At 34.3% G+C, this 19,555-nt stretch overlaps 1 protein-coding gene, 1 long non-coding RNA gene and 1 pseudogene across 5 annotated transcripts; all 3 read left to right on the top strand.

Annotated features, from left to right (window-relative positions):
* The first annotated feature begins 716 nt into the window (after window positions 1-716).
* LOC112088149 lies at window positions 717-2,303 on the top strand. The gene is made up of 2 exons (XR_002900365.1): window positions 717-1,015; window positions 1,086-2,303. It is a non-coding gene; the product is annotated as an uncharacterized LOC112088149 (long non-coding RNA).
* Window positions 2,304-11,815: 9,512 nt separating this feature from the next.
* Window positions 11,816-16,455, top strand: LOC18022313 (crossover junction endonuclease EME1B). 4 transcript variants are annotated; one of them, XM_024158438.1, is made up of 15 exons: window positions 11,816-12,173; window positions 12,295-12,477; window positions 12,570-12,752; window positions 12,855-13,013; window positions 13,117-13,181; window positions 13,476-13,643; window positions 13,713-13,863; window positions 14,014-14,123; window positions 14,429-14,604; window positions 14,674-14,728; window positions 14,838-14,956; window positions 15,277-15,366; window positions 15,465-15,579; window positions 15,684-15,854; window positions 16,153-16,455. In XM_024158438.1, exons 1-14 carry the CDS (start codon window positions 11,918-11,920, stop codon window positions 15,837-15,839), a joined length of 1,986 nt encoding a protein of 661 aa, XP_024014206.1. In that variant the 5' UTR covers window positions 11,816-11,917; the 3' UTR covers window positions 15,840-15,854; window positions 16,153-16,455. The 4 variants fall into 4 exon arrangements, with proteins under 4 accessions (XP_024014206.1, XP_024014204.1, XP_024014205.1 ...); XM_024158436.1 differs by having other exon boundaries at window positions 15,648-15,854; XM_024158437.1 differs by lacking the exon at window positions 16,153-16,455 and having other exon boundaries at window positions 15,648-15,872.
* On the top strand, window positions 16,211-19,527 carry LOC18022312 (annotated as a pseudogene).
* The last annotated feature ends 28 nt before the right edge of the window (window positions 19,528-19,555 follow it).

Below are 19,555 nucleotides of genomic sequence, written 5' to 3'. Positions count from 1 at the left end.
ATTAACATTGTTTGTCTTCACTTGAACGACTCTTTTTTATATATATAACTAAATTTGATTCAAAATAATAAGATTATATTGATGAGTTATTCTTTCAATTTACTAATGTGCTTGTCAACTGAATCATTAATATTTTAAGGGGTTTTTGCTAAAAATAACCTAAAACTTGACTTTAAATACAAAAATAGACCCCTGAAAAAACATTTGGCAGAAATAACTTAAAAGGGTAGTGAAAAGACCATTGAATCTTGTATGCGTAAATAAAAAACGGATGTCCTAATTACCTTTTACACCCTGATGAAGTCTACTAAAGAGCAAAAGAAGTCTAATAGTAGACTTCGTTTATCGAAATGAAGTTTACTAAGTAATTAAATCTGGAAATTTAATTTTAAAATTTAGAAAAAAATTTATTTTGGTATCAAAATTACATTCATAAATTCCGTAATTGTAACCCAAATGTACATAAATTATTTTTTCATATTGATAAATGGAAATTTATGTTTTTAAATTAAGTAGAAGAAAATCTATTATTTAAGTTTTAAAAGTTGTAGACTTCTATATTGAAGTCTGCTAAACCGAATAAATTATCTTAATTAAAATTTAAACCGAAATTGAACCAAAAAATCTTTATTTTAACCAAAATTTTTATCCTATTATATAAACAAATGAACCATAACAAAACCCTAATTTTATCTAAAAGAGACATTCTATAAAACGGCGCTTTCTCCAGCTTCCTTCGTCTCTCTCACCATTTTTTTGTTGTGTGTCATTCTCTTTGTGAAGCTGTGTAGAAAATTTGCTCCTGTGGCTGCTCTTATACTGTTTATCTGTTTTCGGTAGCTTTCTCCGGCCATGATTACGGCCAAGCCCTTTCCAAGAGTCTTTTCTTTTAAGAAGCTCATAGATCTGGTGTCCTCCCTCGCAACCTTTAGCTTCTACTCTTCCTTTGTCTCTTGAATTCGTTTATACCAAATCCGCCATTGTTGTTGCTTCGAAGCTATTACCCTACAATAACGTACTCTCTCTGTCTCTCTCTCTTTTATCACAATTTCTTTGGATTTTACTGATTTTTTGTTGATTTTTAGTGTGGAATCGTGAAATTGCGATGGAGAAAAGCTCGCCGGTGAGGAAACCACACACTTCGACGGCGGATCTACGCACCGATTCTGGTTTCTAGTGAGGAGATAAGTGCTTCCTGATTACATCCACATAATTTGTTGTTCTTGATTCTTTGTAGCATCTTTGTAAAATCCATTGTTGATTTTTTTTTCTATTTTGTTGGTTTGAGCTTGTTTTACGCTGGATCTATGTTTTATGTCTTGGAATGTTGTTAGTTGAACTCATTATAATCGGCGCTTTGTGGTTCGTTCTCACAGACTTGAAACCGTGAACAAGAGCTGCATTTTATATGCAATGGTTATTTTCTATTCTAATAAGAAAGAGTGATCGATTATAAAATAAACTTGTTAAAAGGTTTTGATTTTTGATTTTGCGAAACTTGAATTCGATACAGACTTGAATTGAGATTCTATTTTATCATGACTTGCAGATTTCATTTTGATTTACTCGCTATTGATTTTAAATGCTGCAACAAAACCTGCAATTCCTTTTCTTCCATCCGAAACCTGCAATATTTTGGTTTGGATTTCGCAGACCAAGGCTTGGTTTAGCTTGGTTTAGCTTGGTTTTGATTGGCTTGGGCACGTTCTCATCTTAATTATCGAGAAGTGCATTATCTGATTAAAATATTATTTAATCGATTTGGATTTTTCATACCAAGGCTTGGTTTAGCTTGGTTTAAAATGGTTTGAGCACTTTCTCTTTTAATTATCGAGAAGTGCATAGTCAAAATCTGTGATTAAAATGTTGTTTGATCGTTTGATCATAATTGAATGTTTGGATTGTGTTATTACTTTGTCTTATCAGCTGATCTCATCCGTCCTTTGTTTTGGTACTTTAAAGGGGAAATGTTGCTGTGAGAAGGGAGCTTCACACGCCAGAGTCGGACTGTTCGTGCACCCATTTGGAATTTGACATTGCCGGAAGTGGCCTCCCTTATTCCCTTTGGAAGAACAGGTTCGAGCTGGGATCCTACGCTTGTGAATCCTTGCACATGGTTCCACGTCACTTACAACAACGAGAACAACCTCCCTTATTCCCTTTCTCCCTCGTATTCCCTTTCTCCCTTAGTTTTTTGGATTTAGTGCTGATGCCTACGCCACAGCTTCTGCTGGATTGTTAATTGTAATTTTGTATGTGTATTTATTAAATGTGATGCTATTTTATGCAGAATGCCTTGTTAATATAATCAAGTTATTCTATATAGACACAAACGTCATATAGTTAAGAGTGATAATGCAAAGAAAAGTTCCACAATCTAAATCATTAAGCAGAAATCTTTATAATGCAAAGAAAACTATTTTTGTAAGTCTAATAACACAAGAAAAATTGAAGCATAAGTTGGTAGTTTTGTAAGAAAACATAAAAAATGACATTAGCAAACATAATTACAAATAACATTATAGCAAATACATAAGTATCATTTTTTTTACATAGAAGACTTCATTCGAAGACTTCGTAGATTACAAATGAAGTCTACTTCCACAATAAATATCGATTTAAATCAAATGAAAGCCATTGAGTAATTCAATCAATTGCTAACACGCATGTCAAAACCTAAAAATTAGAAAAAACGTTATAAATATTTAAGATATGCGTTTTTAAAATAAATACAAAAAGTAGACTTCCTAATTAGACTTCCTTAGTAGACTTCAGGAGAAGTCTACTGAAGTCTACTTTGATAAGCTAAGTAGCTTAAAAATCAAAACTTCTGATTCAACAATAAATATCGAATGAAATGAAATAAAATTCACTAGGTAGTTCAATCACTTACTAAAAAGCATTTCTAATCCAAAAAATAAAAAAATACTTTATAAAAATTTGCCTAAAACGCGTTTTTAAAAAAAACTGCAATAAGTAGACTTCTACAGCAGACTTCAAACGTAGACTGGAGGAGAAGTCTACTTTTTCATAGTGAAGTCTACTAAAGAAGTCTACTAAAAAACAGGTTATTTTTGCAATTTACCATCCGTTGACTTTTCCTTCAGTAGACTTCAGAAGTAGACTTCCGGCCAAAAATGTTACTTTAGCATTTGACTGATGCATTGACTAACAAAGTAGACTTCTATTGTAGACTTCATGTACGAGTAGACTTCTCTGACAGTCTACTTTTGAAGTCTACTTTTTCAATAGAAGTCTACGGAAAAAAAAAGGTTATTTTTGCAATTGAATTTTTTGAGTAGACTTCACTGTGAAGTCTACTCAAAAAAAGATTCCTTCTAAGTTTGACCGAAAAATATAAGTAGACTTCTTTCTGAAGTCTACTGCAGCTTTCCAGAGTTTTCTGAATTTTTTATTTTTTAAAAAACTTTAGTCAAACACTAAAATGACCTATACGTTTTTGGTCAAACTACAAAAGTAACTTAAAAGTAGACTTCTTGTGCAGACGTAAACAGTAGACTTTCGAAAGAAGTCTACATTAAAAAGTCAAAATACGGTCAACTACAAAAATAACCTCTTTTCTTTCGTAGACTTCTTAAGCCTTCAAATGAAGTCTACAATGCTTTTTTTTTGTTTTCAAAGGATATTGAGTAGACTTCTCGTGAGGTTTAATGAAGTCTACTTTTAAAAAGTCAATTGCAAAAATAACCTTATGTTGACTAGTAGACTTCAGTATACTTCACGAGAAGTCTACTTTCGCGATATGAAAACTGAAATATGGAGAAATTGAAGTGCGACGATTACCTTTAACAAAATTGAGCTCGGCTACAGTTCTTTTAAGCACCCAGAACTCATGATTTCACCAAAAATAAGCAACCCAGATGTTAAGTAACCAGAAATCACCAAAAATGCATGACTTTTGGCAATGTAACTTAGCCCAGATGTTTTGGAGAAGAAATTATGAAAGAATGAGGAATGTTATGAGTGAATGAGCTCAAATATTTACTTATTACAGCTTTAAAATTGGTTGAGAATCATTTATTCCATTTTCATGGTTGTTCATGGTGGTTGAAGAAATTGAAGAAGATAGCATTCTCGTAATGAAAAGGTCTTTAGATGGTCCAAGGAGACTTTAGCCAAATTAAAGAAAAATCGAAATAATAGATGTATAATGACATTTTCGTTAATAGTTTAAATGAGAAGGATAAAATTGTGAGAAAATGGCAAAAGTTGGAGAGAGAAAAAAAAGAGGTTAGTTTGGTGTTTGACTTTGAAATATGGGTTAAATCTGAAACTCTCCCATATTTTAAAATGTTATTTTTCCCACATATTAGTCATTAACATCTCTATATTATTATTAAAGTATATATTTTTAAAAAGAAACTTAAATAGTTAAATATATAAGTTATTACATGAAATGCCATTACAGATAACAAAATATAATTAAAAAGGAAATGATATAACTGTTTTTTGAGATTATGTAAGAAAATTTGAAAAGTATATATTTTTCATTAAAGAGGTTATTTCTTATTTAGTTTCTTAATTATTATGTATATATATATATATAAATAATAGTAATCTATATACATATTAAAATATATATATATATATTCAAGATTTATCATATTTTCATAATAATTTATTATATTTCATTTGAATATATATAAAACAAAAGTTGAAAAATATTTTTATAATTTATAAAATAATTAAACAGAAGAAAATTAAATTTTGTAAGAGTTTGTTGACTAACCACAAAAACTAGAATCATTGAAGGGTGCATATTAAATTTATGTATTCAAGATATTTTTCTGGGTTAGTCAGAACAAAAATTTAATACAATTCAAAGTGGATTAAGTAAACAGATTGAATAGTTAAACATATAATAAAATTAAAGTAAAAACAATTTCTCTTTTAGATTTAAAATATTTTAATTAAAAAAATTATTCCGTGCTATAGCTAGCGCGGGTTCAATCCTATTTTAATATTAATTAGTGTGATGAATGCTTAAGTTTGTTCTGCATGATCATATATTCACATTGCTATATGTCGGATATCATAAAAATAAAAATAGATACGGTTACTCTGTTTCGATTATTCCAATGAGTGTTTATTAAATCATTGTAATGTATCGATAGTTTGGAATTTGGATAGATCATTTCTCCAATTCTGGCATTCATATCACCAATGATGGTTTGTCGTGACGTTTTCGTCCTCTCTTTCTCCTCTCTCTATTACCATCGTCACATTTGTCCCCAAATCACATCATCATCCTTAGATTATGATTCTTTTTTCCTCCTATTTTTTATGGTCTACAACTCAGACACACATATTACTAGTTTAATTCTAGATCATGATACGATAGGCCACTAATTCAAATCATTAGGGTACAAAGTCCACTTCTCTCCCGTTGAAACAAATAATTTATTTTCTTGTTGCAAGACGATGAATTAGATTGTGTCTACACATTCTACTGATGAATAGTATTTTCAAGGATTTTAACTATTGTTTCAAATCTTTTTTTTTTTGTAAAAATTGTTGAAAAAAATTGTTTCAAATCTTATTCTTAATTTTTTTTTAATCTTTTTGGTATTTTTAATGTCTTGAGAGTCTCTCAAGTCTTTTTTTAGCAAAATAGGCAAAAATGATAGAAACTAGCTAGGGCTAAAACAGATGATAAATCAAGCTTGGAGTTTGAAGGACATTGGATCGGTCATGAAGTCGGGTCTAGACTTTACTGCACTCAGGCTTCCATTCGCACACAAGGGATCTCCATCCAGAACACTTTTTGGCCGGTCTAAAACACATATGATCCAGGTTTTTTTTTTTCGCCAGAGTTTTACCTTGTTTTGACGAAAAATAATAAAGAAATATAAATACTTAAGTTTAGTTATGTTTTAGAGTATGCTTTAGTTTTTTTGTAGATAACTTGATCACCTTCAATTGTATACTTGGGGAGAAGATCTCTTCACCATTTTAAATAAATTTGGACTAGATTTTTGAACCTTCGAAAATTCATTGCTAAGGGAATTTTGTTTTGTCTGGTCTTGGAGACTTGTTCTTTGTAGTATTTTGAACATGAGATGGCAATAGAAAAAAATGATTCCATCGAATAAAATTTGTGAGTAAAAAAAAAAAGAAAAAAAAAAAAGAATTCTATGTGTGTTGGAGGAGTAGTTTCGTAATCTGACGCCTCATGCCCACAAAGTACAAACAAACCATATTTGTTTTGTAATCAATCCGCCGAGTTAATCATCACATGCTTATAGGATCCTCAAAAAAATATCTTCGGTAGTCGGTACTCATCACAACGAACCAAAAAATGGGGCCAGGTTACAACTACAACGAAAGGTGACATTTTCAGTCGAAAAACACCACGTTTTCTTTTAATATTATAGAGAATCAAACAAAACAATACCAAACTACATTTGTTTCATAGTACTTAAAACAAAAGAAAATAGAAAAACAGTTCTTTTATTATTCTATTTTTGTTAACATCATTTACTTAATTGGACTCTTAGTTTTCCATTATTGCACTAGTATCATAATATGTATGAAATGCGTAGAAGTTAAAAGAAAAAAAATTACGTGATTTGATTGAGCATGTTACTTTTCACTCAGCACAATTCACAACGGCTCCAAAATTGCCACGTTAACTTCATACGCTTCTCCAGCTACATGATATAGTTTCTTTTTTTTTCTTTTTTTTGACAGGATACTACGTAGTACGTACTGCGTACATGATATAGTTTCATCATGGAGTTGAAAAATATAGTTACATCATGTAACATAAATGATATAGTTACATGATGGAGTTAAAAATTTAAACTATAGTTACATCATGTAACCTACATAACATGATTATATGTTACTCTTCACTCATAATAAGTTCATAACGGACCATAAAATTCCACGTCAACTTATAGAGTAGTGGTAGCGTATGAACGCTATTAATAGTTACCATGATCCATGGACATATTAGGCTTTTTCTAAACCCATATCCAATTCCCCAATTAATATATATTGTCTACTTTAGACTTAACTGATAAAACCTGCACGGATTTAATTTGGTTTTGGGTTCCTTCCCAAAATGTCTCATATTAATTAGAGTTGGACATTATTTATATATTAGATCATATTGGTCCAAACTTCTGATGTGGGACTTTGGATTGATTCTCAACAATCTCCCCCTCAAGCCAAAGTCCACATTAACTCTTGGTCTCCAACCTCCAGCAATATCTACTACCCATCTTGTACATCTTAATCGCAAGGTCATCTTGAGGGTTTCTCTCCCACACCAAACATTCAGTCCAATCCAATTTCTCCAAGTCCACTTTTCTTTGACCTAGGCTCTGATATTATTTATTGGGTTTTTTCTAAGCCCATGTCCAACTCCCTAATTAGTATGATATTGTCTGCTTTGGGCCCAACTGATAAAGCCCGCACGGATTTGGTTTTGGGCTCCTTTCCAAAAGGCCTTATACTAATTAGAGTTAGACATTACTTATATATTAGACCATATTGGTTCAAACTTCCGATGTGAGACTTTGGATTGATTCCCAACAGGACAGATCAAATCTCCATGTCTTACACATTCATATCACCAACTATGGTGCTCGCTGTGATGCTCTCCTCCTCTCTCTCCTCCTCATCGCCACCGTCTCTGTCGTTGCTTTCGCTGTAAGTTCCCCAAATATTATCATTATCCCTTGGTTATGATTCTTTTGCTCAGCGATACTAGTTTATGCTAGTTAGTAAAGAAAAAAAAAATACTAGTCCCTCATCCCTAGGTTATGATTCTTTTGCACAGCGACACTAGTTTATGCTTGTTACAAAAAAAAAAAAACTAGTGGTTCGTTTAAGCGATTAGGCTATAAACTTCTTGATTTCGCAGGATCGTGAAATAAATTGCGTCTACATATTCTTCATCCAGACATGATCGATGCACGGCGCCGACGTAGATTGTGTCTATACTTATTTTAACTATTGCATAAGTTGGTTTTAAGTGTTCTCATTTCGTTTTGACTCTTTTAAATTTTTGAGAGTCTCTTCCATTTTTTTTTGTAAAATAGGAGAAAAATGATAGACACTTAGCTAGAGCATAAACAAATAAATAGTACCACTTCCATTTGATCAGTCGAAGATGGTACCACATTTTAGGCCTGTTTGAAAATCTGAAAAATGAATTAGTCGAAGATATCACTCATCTTAAAACATTAATCGGATAATAAAGTTCAGATTATCTCTTATTATAAAAAAAAATCAATAATAATATATAGAAACTAGAGCATAAACAGATGAAGAATTTAGCATGAACTTTGAAGAACACTGGATCGGTCATGAAGTTGGGTCTAGATCACTTACATGTGCCCTAGCTGCCATTCACACACAAGGAGCCAGGTCTAAAACACATTCTTTAGACCGGTTTGAAATATATATAGATGTTCCATAATTTTTTCTAGGTTTTTTTTTCTGTTTCTACCAAAAACAATTTAAGACCTATAAATCTTTCAATTTTAGTTTGTGTAAATAACTTTATAACTTTCAATTGTATTCTTGGAGAAGATCTCTTCATCACTTTTAACAAATTTGGAGAATATTTATGAATCTTCTTATTTATTTATGGAATTTGATTATGGATTCTCTCATATCTATTTGATCATAATTCTATTTGATCATCATTCTTTTTTTTTTTCTTTCTGTACTTTTAGTCTGTGAGTACAATACTTTGTTGGATTCTTTAGTTTTGTTGTTAAATGTTGCATACCAAAAAATAATAATAATAATTGTGTGGCTCATGGATTTCTAAAATTCTGAATTTTGATTGTATCAAACACAACAAATGCAATCAAAGAATTAAGAGACAAGATCTCGAGCGTCTCTAAACAAACTGTTAGTCCATTTTCGGGCTTAGGGTGACAAGATCTCGAGCGTCTCTACACGGTAATGGGAGTAAGGAATTTACGACGCAGTCTAACCCCCTTAAATGCAGAATTCGAGATTCTAATCTAGGCCATGCATTGTATGTTTGATAACAATCAGATGATGGTAACATTTGCAACCGACTGTTCCAAGTTGGTGAAAATAATATCTAAACCAAATGGATGGTAGGTTTTTGCTTTGCACTTAAAGGAATACATGAAGAATAAGGAAAAATTTTCTTTTTTCTCTCTTTCATTTGTTTCACATACGAAAAATATAAAAGTCGACAACCTTTCACGAAATGCTTGCGTCTAATGTCATGTATGTAAATTTGGTATTTCTGGTTTGGATTATTAAACTGTTTTAGGTGTTTAGGCTGTAGAAAAAAAATAATTATCCATTTTTATTTTTAAAATATTATTATTATTATTATCATCGATATAGTCATTATTAATTCTGTTTTCTATATATCAATATTTTTTAGTATTCAGTTTTATTATATCGTAAAAATCATGGTTTCTTACAGCTATAAGAGGACGAAAATTCATCTGCGAAGGTAATGAATGCGTTTGTGTTTTTCTTCGAAAATTATTTTTGACGACTTTAAATTATAGTGATCATGATAGCGAATTATTCTTTCACTTTTTAGTATAGTGAACATGATAGCAATAATGATTCGATCGAATAAAATTTGTGAGTAACAAAAAAAAAGAAAAAGAATTCCATATGTTGGAGCGTAAACTGACACCCCATGCCTATAAAATATATAGAAACAAACCATATTTGTTTTGTAATCAGTCCACCGAGTTAATCACGTTCTCATTGGATCCTTGAAAATATTCTTCACTCATTACAACGAAACAAAAAAATGGGGCCAGATTACAACTACAACGAAAGGTGACATTTTCAGTGGAAAAGACCACGTTTTATTTCAGATTAAAGAGAATCAAACAAAACAATACCAAACTACATTTGTTTCATATACTTTAAACAAAAGAGGATAGAAAAAACAGTTCTTTTATATCATTCTACTTTTGTCGACATCATATATATATATATATATATATATATACTTAATTGGACTGATTAGTTTTATAGAATATGAACGAAATGCGTCGAGGTAAAAACAAATATTTACGTGATTTGATTAAGCATGTTACTAGTCTTCACTCAGCACAATTCACAACGAACCAGGAGTTGCCACGTTCACTTCATACGCTTCTCCAACTACATGATATACATCATGGAGTTGATAAATATAGTTACTTCATGTAACATATATGATATATAGTTACATCACGGAGTTAAAAAATTAAACTATAGTTACATCATGTAACCTACATAACATGATTGAGCATGTTAGACCATCTTTATTGCTGGTTTCTTATTGGTTTCTTAGAACCTTTTAAGATTAAAATTAAATTAAAAAAGCCCATAACAAGTAGGAGCGCTCTTTATTTGGGCACTAAAAGAAACAATCCATATTGTATAAGTGGCAGCCTAGTCTCGGCGTGAATTTCTTTTGGGGTTGAAAATCATCGACCATTTCTCATCCTCAACCAAATTTTTTCACATGACATGATTGAACATTTTACTCTTCACTCATCACAAGTTCACAACGGACAAGAAAATGAAATCTTAGATCCTATGAATCAATAATTGAATGTGGGTCTCTTGGAGAATTGTTCTATGTTTTTGTGAACCGTGAATGTGTGTGATGACAGTAATGTAAACTATCCGATCCAAAAAATTTTACTCCTTATGATATTCTAATTGGAATTACAACCGGATCCTTATTTTTATTAATTTTTCTACTTATATTTTCTCTTTGAAATAATTAAAATGATAAAGGTAAAATAGAATAAATGAAAATACTCTTGAATGGCAGAAAATCCAGTTTTTAAGACAAGTAAAACATCTTTTTGTGAAAGTCCCAACAATAACATTAGTTAAAATGAAAAATTGAAGTCAGTTCTCACCAATACAAGCAGAAGCATGTGGATTTCTTGATGTACTAAAATTTGTTTGGGCTCAAGGGTGCAGACACGTATGGTTTGAAAGTGACAATAAGGAGTTAGTTATAGTGGTTAATCGAAGAGAAGAAAATCTCGATATTGATAATATATTATATAATATTCGTTACTGGGTGACCAAGCACCCTCTTGCTCTTTGGGTCATGTTTATAGGGAGCGAAATGAAAGGACGGATGTTTTATCAAAGGATGGTTGCTAGTTAGTCTATTACAGATCTGGAAATGCTATTTGTTTTTGGAGAAGTTGTAGGTATCTCATTCTTGAGGTTTGAAGGCTAGCTTCAAGATGATAATTGTGTCAACAATGATGAGAACTCTAGTTCTTTGGAGATACGGCAAAATAGGGTGGTACGCGTTTTAATGTATGACTGTTGCTTTTCCATCAAGTTTTGTTTTGGCTTTTATTTATTATCTCGCTGTTTCTTTAACTTTGTTCTCTGCTATTTTTGTGGAGTTGTTAATATTTTTTTTTTGGTTAATTTGTTGTTTGTAATTTTTGTAATTTCTATAAAAAAAATGGTAATATAATCTTTATACTTTTTAAAAAATTGATAATCTGTACCTTTATTTGTTGTACTGCCAAATAGGCTTATTCACTCTTTGAATTTTACCCATTTACATATTTACATTTTATTAACATCAGTTGGCAAAAAAATATTTACAAGAGCCCATAGTAATTTTATATGGGCCACCAGCCCAATAATGAGTTTATATGGGCCACCAGCCCAATAGTGAGTTTATATGGGCCACCGGCCACATGGCAAAGAATGAAGATGAACTTGCAGCCAAACACTCTTCAAATCCCCGAGTAGAGTAACTCTGTAACTGATAGACCGTGTAGTCAAACACTGTTTACATTCCCAATTTGTTACCCGGCGATTTCGAATTCGAACCATCCTCATCTTCCTCGATAATCCCGCGCTCATTTGAATCTGTGCTCCTTGCGAAATCCAAATTCTCTCTTCCATGAAGGATCACATTCTGATCTCCGACGGGGAAGATCCGGTTACTCCACTCCCATCGCTTTCGAAACGGGCTCGGAAAGATCCCATCTCTGCGATACTGATATCGGATTCCGACCCGACGCCGCAGAAGCCGCCGCCGGAATCTTCTTCTACTCCTTTGTTCGTCCCTGATACACCTCTCTCTGATGATTTCTCTGTCGTCAAGTGTTCCTTTGGTCCCGGTGCTGTAGCTTCGAACCGCGAAGACAAGTTCTCCGGTAAGTTTAACTTTCAATCCTCATTAGGTAGGGTTTTTGGGTTTTATGGAATGATTTGGCTAACATGGAATTGATTCCGGGAAGCTTGTTTTACTATATGTTTCTTTTGGATTCTCACTAGGCAAACGAGTAATATCTCTGGATTCTGAGTTTGAAGATAGTCCTCGACCTGAAACTTCGAAGAAGTATGGACCTATGCTTGCTGATTTTAGGGAGCCAAGTCGAGGATTTGAATCTGGATTCAGTGTTGCAGATTTTACTGAGGCGAACTATGAGAATGCTAAAATAACTGAGGGAAGCATAGGTATGCTTTACAGTCAAATGTTTCTATCAAAAGTATCCATAATGAACTATAACTTCTTTACTTGTTTATGTGTCTTTTGGAATTTCACTTAGGAAAACGGATAATATCTTTGGATTCGGAGTTTGAAGATATTCCTCGACCTGAAACTTTGAGGAAGTATGAACCCGTGCTTATTGATTTTAGGGACTCACGTCGAGTAGTGGAATCTGGATTCGGTGATGCAGATTCTGTTGAGATGAACTATGAGAATGCTAGAATGCATGAGAGAAGCATTGGTATACTTACCCCAAAAACCAAACTTAAATGTCTATACCAAAGTATGTGTGGTGAACGATAATATGTTTACTTTTCTATGTTTCTTTTGGAATTTCACTTAGGCAAAAGGGTAATATCTCTGGACTCGGAGTTTGAGGATATTCCTCGACCTGAAACTTCGAGGAAGTATGAGCCTATGCTTGCTGATTTTACGAAACCGCATCGTGTATTGGATTCTAGATCAAGTGATGCAGATTCTATTGAGGCTAATACTAGAATAAGTGAGCCAAACAGTGGTTTGCTTACCCTAAAACCAAACTCTTATGGTTGATGAACTTCGTTTTTCTTGTCCACTTATAAATGGGGGTTGCTGATTTCTTTCAGATGATAATACTAATTGGATGCATGAATTCAGTCTACGCTCTTCGCCGACCAATGATACTATCGAGGTACTGATTTGCAAGGAACTATTTCCATATTGTTCGTCATTGGTACATGATTTAGGAACTTTGACTCTATTTGTTGTGTATTTTTTTTGCAAAGCTGCCTTTTTGAGGATATGGCAATTCTCGATTCCCGTAACGTGTCATTAGTTTATGTCTTCAGAGTTCAGGGTGTGCTGCTGTTGTTTCTTTCATTTTGTTTCGTAATTTTGTGTTACTTTCATTTCTAAATGGTAATAGCTGTATACATATTGAATTTGCTTGCTTCTGCTATTATTTTGATTTACTCAAAAATATCAGGTAGATTCTGACCAAGAAAAAGAAAATATAAGCATCGAGAAAATGGGTAATAAAAAGCGGATCAGAAGTTCTAAAACTACAACTCTTTCGGGTGTCGGAATTCCTAAAAAGCGGCCGTCGAAGGAAGACAAAATCCATGAAATGGAGGAAAAAAAACTAAGAAAAGAGGTAAATGTTCTTTACTTGACTTTGCTATTTTGCATCCTGATCAATAGTTAATTGGCTTCCATCATCCAGCAAGAGAAGTTACAGAAAGCAGCATTGAAAGCAGAAGAAGCTGAGCGTAAAAAGTTAGAGAAGGAAAAGCAGAAATGGGAAAAGGGAAAGTTAGCTCTTAAATCCATTGTTGCTGAGATTGATACTAAAGTGGTTGAAGGATCCATTGGAGGTAAAAAAATTTCTCTATTCTCTGTATTATATTATCCTTCAACATATGCGTAGGATGTTTGTTCTTTGACTCTCTTTTTTGTTTCATATGAATGGCTGGTTTGTGACATATGTATAGACACTGAGTTCCTCTTGTATATTGATGGCATAGGACTTCTGCTTTCAAGGTTCTCTGAGAAAGGCATTACATTCCGTGTAGCCCCTAATCCTATTGAGAGATCCATCGTGTGGACGATGACAATTCCAGAGGATATTGCTCCGGTACGATAAAATCTCAGTCGCTTTGTTTATGTTTCATTAGAAGGATACGTTTCCTTCTAAAGTTTTCTTCAACTTCCATCTTTCAGAATGAGATAATTGTTTATTAGAAAGATATCGATCAAGTGTTACTTTATAACACCTGGCATTGAACTGAGTTACATATTATGAAATATTAGAAATGAATCCCTTTTGCTATGAGTTGAAGGGCCTTGGGGAGATCATTACTAGACGAAAACTATACGAATCATCTGTACACTAGTGTCTTATTTTTTACTTTAATTTGCATCTTCTTTACTGTGCTGCAGGCTTTTCCCCAAGGGCCTAAGATTCCTTATGTCTTACTTGTGTATGAGGCTGAAGAGTTTTGTAATCTTGTTGCTAATGAAAGGCTTCTAGAAAACATCTCAAGAATTCAGGACCAATACCCATCTTATACGGTGTGCTGCCTCACCAATAAGTTAATGTCCTACGTAAAGAAAAGGTAAGTTTGATAAAGCGAATTTGTATTGATTCAGTGTTTCCATCCTGAAACTGAAAAAATCAATTTTAGGGAAAAGGAAGAGTACAAGAACCCGGGAAATTGGAGACGGCCTCATATCGATGAGGTACTGTAGTACCTAATGAGCAGTGTTTTGAAACAAAACATCTTTGTTGCTCTTTTGTTTGACTTCTTAAACGTACTTACTTTTGTGGTATTTGATGTTTATTACACAGGTACTTGCAAAATTAACTACTCATTATGTTAGAGTACATTCCAGACACTGTATAGACGAGGCTGAGGTCGCTGAACATGTTGTCGGTTTAACAAGCAGTCTAGCCTCTTGCCAGTTCAGGTACTAATATCATGATGGATAATAGTTTCAATTTCTTTCCCCAAATTACTAAGTTGGTTTGGAGGATCCCTTTAGACTAATCACCTCTTGATGGAAACCAATAAATTCCAAATCACATCACTGATCACTGACTCAATGCAATAAAGCTCTAAAGCTTATCATGAAAAACTGGGCTGTAGGCACGTCGTGAGATAAACTTATATAACACATCTTCATGTCTTGGTCTTCTTGAGTTGATATATAAAACGTGTGGTTAATAATGTATATATCTGCATTATTTTTGAAGTAGACTAATCATGGCTCTACTGTATGGTGCACAGGAAGAAATTAACTATGTTATCAGTAAACGCTAATGGTGCATTAGTCTCCAAGGATGCAGTTGACAAACATTTGATTAAAAAGAGTCCATGGTAAAGTAAATAAAACCTATATATATATCACTTTAGGTTGTGTTTTAGTCTCTCTGTATCTGTTTAATTAAGTAACTATATTTACTTGTTGTCTATAGGTTAAAAGCGTTAGTGGCAATACCAAAGGTGCAGCCAAGATACGCCATAGCAGTGTGGAAGAAATATCCATCCATGAAGTCTCTTCTTAGTGTTTATATGGATCCTAACAAATCGGTAAGTAAAACGTGCGGACTCAGTTTATTTATTTTCAACGGTTTTTCTGAGGCAAATATCGGAAACAGATTCATGACAAGGAGTTTCTACTGAAAGACTTGAAGGTGGAAGGTTTAGTAGGAGGAGACATAAGGTTAGGTGAGGTTTGTTCAAAGCGAATATACAGAGTTCTCATGTCTCACAATGGAGCCATTAAGACCGATGACGTAGAAAATGGTGCTGCTTTTTTCACTCGTTCTCCACATTTGGATGCCCAATAATGACTCAAGGTTAAAGTAAGATTTGTTATCTCTGTGGACTATATTGCTATTGTACGAGTCGTTCTATATTTAAGAAAATAAAAAAATCTGCCTCGCGGGTCTCACGTCCTAGTATTTTAAAAATACAGTAATAAGAAGATTGGATCTCAATCTTGAGTCTTTATTTAATATTAATTCGTTGACTTATAAAAAACTGGCCTTTCAGGTTCGCGGGTCTCACGTCCCAGTCTTTAAAAACTAATAACTCAGATTGGAGCTCAATGTTCAATAAGATACAAATCTATTTTATGTAAATCTCTTATTTGTTCCACAGAGCTTAACCTAGCCACCAAGCTAAGCGATCGATCACTACCTCTGCTCTCTTTCTTAATCTTGAGTTCTTCCTCGTTGACTTCCTTTGCTCGCATAGCTATGGCAGAGCTCAAACACGGCGCCCATGAATGTGTGTTGACCTCGCCGGAGATCGTTGCCGATGGCATCTGCAACATGTGTTACAAAGATGAACCTGTGGAGTTCGCTTGTAACACATGTAATTTCGATCTCTGTAAACCATGCTCCATGATACCACAGATGGTGTCACATGGTTTCCACCCACAACACCCCTTAGAGTTTTGTATGGGGAAAAATGATGAGAAGACTAGATGCATGCTCTGCTCTGGGTGTGGGAATCTGTTTTCTGGTTCTTTTTACTTCAAGTGTAAAGAGTGCGAGATCTATCTGGATCTCGATTGTGGGATCCAGAACATAATCACTGGCTGGGAAGCCGAGGAATTGCTCCATTATAGCCATGTCCACTTGCTTAGGAGGTGTAAACCAGGATCTGACGCCAATGGCTCTTGCATACTCTGTGAGCTTCCACTCTCTCCCTCTGCGATATGTTATGGTTGTGTTCCATGTTCCTCGTTTGTTCACCAGCATTGTCTTGATCTTCCCAGAGAGATTCAACATCCTATGCATCCGGCACACCCTCTCATACGCCTTGATTTCACATATAATTGTGGTGATGTAAGAACTTGCGATGCATGCAGACTTGATCTCGATAATGCCCCGTTTGGTTGCCTAGAATGCAATTTTTTATTCACCTGAGGTGTGCAGACTCCTTGTTGCGAGGTCTGATGCACAAGTCTCATCAGCACAGGTTGTTTTATGCTGCTACTGGTGCTAGGAATGTTTTTTTTTAATGAGGTAAGGCCGTGTCAAATATGCATGGAAGGAACTGATAACTCTCTCGATTACTATTATCACTGTGTGGAATGTGGTTTTCTGTTTCATTTTGATTGTCTTGGGATACCCGAGTCCGTGGTCAGGAAATCTTATCACATTCATCCTCTATTCCGTAAGATATTCCTAGCCGAAGACAACTCTATGGAGTATTGTGAAGTATGTGAGACAATGGTACATGCGGGACATCCTGCTTATTGTTGCAAAGAATGCGATTTTCTGGGTCACATTGAATGCATTCTACGTGAGGTAATATCCAATTTTTATGTTTGTTTTTCTTTCTTAAGGATTGATGGTAATTTATTAAGAAACTAAGAGACTATTATTTCTTACACACAAACAACAGGAAGTGCCTTCTCCATTATACTTCAAAGACCTGTATTCTGATGGAGAAGACGTCACGAGGCCAGGAGATCAAGAAGACAGTGAAACCAACAAATTAGATAACAAACTTATGGTAAGGTTCCACACAGTAGTATTGAAAGAGATTAGAAAGTTTTTCTTCGTTTAGCCAGCTAGGGCCACCTTCCTTCAATTGTTTTTCTTCGTACATCGTGCAGGTTATTGATACTGACCATACTCATGTGCTGATATTGGCCCCCACTCGGGAATTGATTGTGGAGTGTAGTATATGCTTTGAGGATATACTAATTGGTAAATCATGGGAATGCAAGGCATGTGAATTCGAGGCACATGATATATGTCTAAAGCTAGGGAAACCATCGAAGTATCGATTTCATTTGGACCATCTTTTGACACTTCTCCCAAGTGTCTTTTTTCAATCTCTTCTGTCGCATATGCAATTTTATCATATGCACCAAATGCATGGTAAAGGCTACACAATTTCTTGGAGAAATACATCGTGGGAAGAAATTCATTGCAACTACTGAGGAATTAAGTAAGTGCTTGCAACACAGACATTCCGTAGTTGAAGTTATGGTATCGAGGTCATATCCGATAGGTTGCACTATTTGTGTTGAGAGGTTGTCTGGAAAAGTTATGTCATGTATGACATGTCATGATATCTATCATTCTCGGTGTATCGAACTTGGGGGACAAGAGCGACTCAGTCATCCTCTTCATTCTGATCACCCACTAAAAGTAAAACTGATAAGTGGATCCAAGTGCAGTTCCTGCAATCTAAATATTACAAAGTATGGCCTCTGTTGCTTCATTTGCAAAGTCAGATTTCATATTAAATGCAGCAAAGCAGTGGATGTCTCAGTATCAGGTGGTCTCACCGTCACACTTTCTATAACTATTGGGTTGATGATTGGCAGTTGGCTCGAACCTGCAATGTTTGTTCAAGACTGTGTGGTAAGTCATTCTATGGATGTATTGATTGTAATTTCAATGCCCATGTAGAGTGCCTTAGGTTTCCAGCCATAGTGAAAACCAACTGCACCAGCACACTGTCGAGCAATCATTTTCTTCTGAACTCCAAGGACTGGAAAGTTGTTCTCTATGTGGAACACATTGCTATAAAAGGGTTTACTTCTGCCATCACTGCGAGGACGTGTTTCATATGAAATGTTTAATGTCCACGGTAATGATTTGCATCGATCGATCATCTTGTAGAGGTACTTCTTTTGTTTTTCAATTTAGACAAATTTTTTTTTCGTGTCAAATCAGGGTGACCATGAGGCAGCAACAGAAGAGGAACAGCTTCGAGACATCTATCTTATGTACATTGAGCGTGATCTTTTAAAAATGCTTGGAAAAAATGACAAGCGCGGTTATCGCCATGACCTTAACAAAAAAAGTAAGTCTATGTTTGTTTCTACCTCCCACGCATCTATGAATTAATAATGTAACTACATGAAATTTATGGGTCATGCCTGAAAATCTTCCCATTTTCTTCTTACCGTATTTGCAACAGAAGTGGACTTGTTGGACGACACAGACAGTGGTGAAGAAGACAGTGGTAAAAAAGAAAATGGTGAAGAAGACAAGGATTCTTCTTACTAAGGTTCCCTCTCTGAAACTACGCTCCGCAACTTCTTCTATCCGAGGGTATGCCTTAAACTCCTCTCATTTTTCTCTTTAGTTAGGTTGTGCCTCCATGTTTGTGGTAATGCATCAAAGCTCTCTTATATACTTTTTTTTGTGGCTAAGTGGCTTGCTATCCATTTGGTTGAATTATGTTTGCTATTACTGGCAGTGCAGATTTAATTAATCATCTTGTAGAACTAAAACCATTTCCTCTTTTCTTGCCTTATCATACAGAAGCTGCAGCAGAAGTGGAATTACTTAAAGATAGATTATATATTGGTGATTTCGTCGACCCTTCCAGTTAGTCTTGGTGAGGTTCTTTTTCGTGAAACTAAATGTTACTGCAACTTAAAAACTGTCTCCCATTCTCTAAAACTAAATCGTATTGTAACTTCTTTCGTTATGTTATATGCCGTTGAACCCTCTCATTTTCTCTTATCGTGTTTACACTTCATTTGTTAAATTGTGTTTGTAATTTGTTTCCTATTAGGTTAGTTCAATAT

Source organism: Eutrema salsugineum, unplaced genomic scaffold (genome assembly GCF_000478725.1).
Source record: "Eutrema salsugineum unplaced genomic scaffold, Eutsalg1_0 scaffold_15, whole genome shotgun sequence".
Classification (NCBI taxonomy): domain Eukaryota; kingdom Viridiplantae; phylum Streptophyta; class Magnoliopsida; order Brassicales; family Brassicaceae; genus Eutrema; species Eutrema salsugineum.
The sequence above is the reverse complement of the archived record's forward strand: the minus strand, read 5'-3'. Positions and strand labels throughout refer to the sequence as shown.

Coding starts and splice junctions, on each gene's coding strand:
- LOC18022313 (XM_024158436.1), top strand. CDS start 11,918: ATGAAGGATCACATTCTGATCTCCGACGGGGAAGATCCGGTTACTCCA. Junction 15,367..15,464: donor TTGATTAAAAAGAGTCCATG/GTAAAGTAAATA, acceptor TGTTGTCTATAG/GTTAAAAGCGTTAGTGGCAA. Junction 15,580..15,647: donor ATATGGATCCTAACAAATCG/GTAAGTAAAACG, acceptor TATCGGAAACAG/ATTCATGACAAGGAGTTTCT.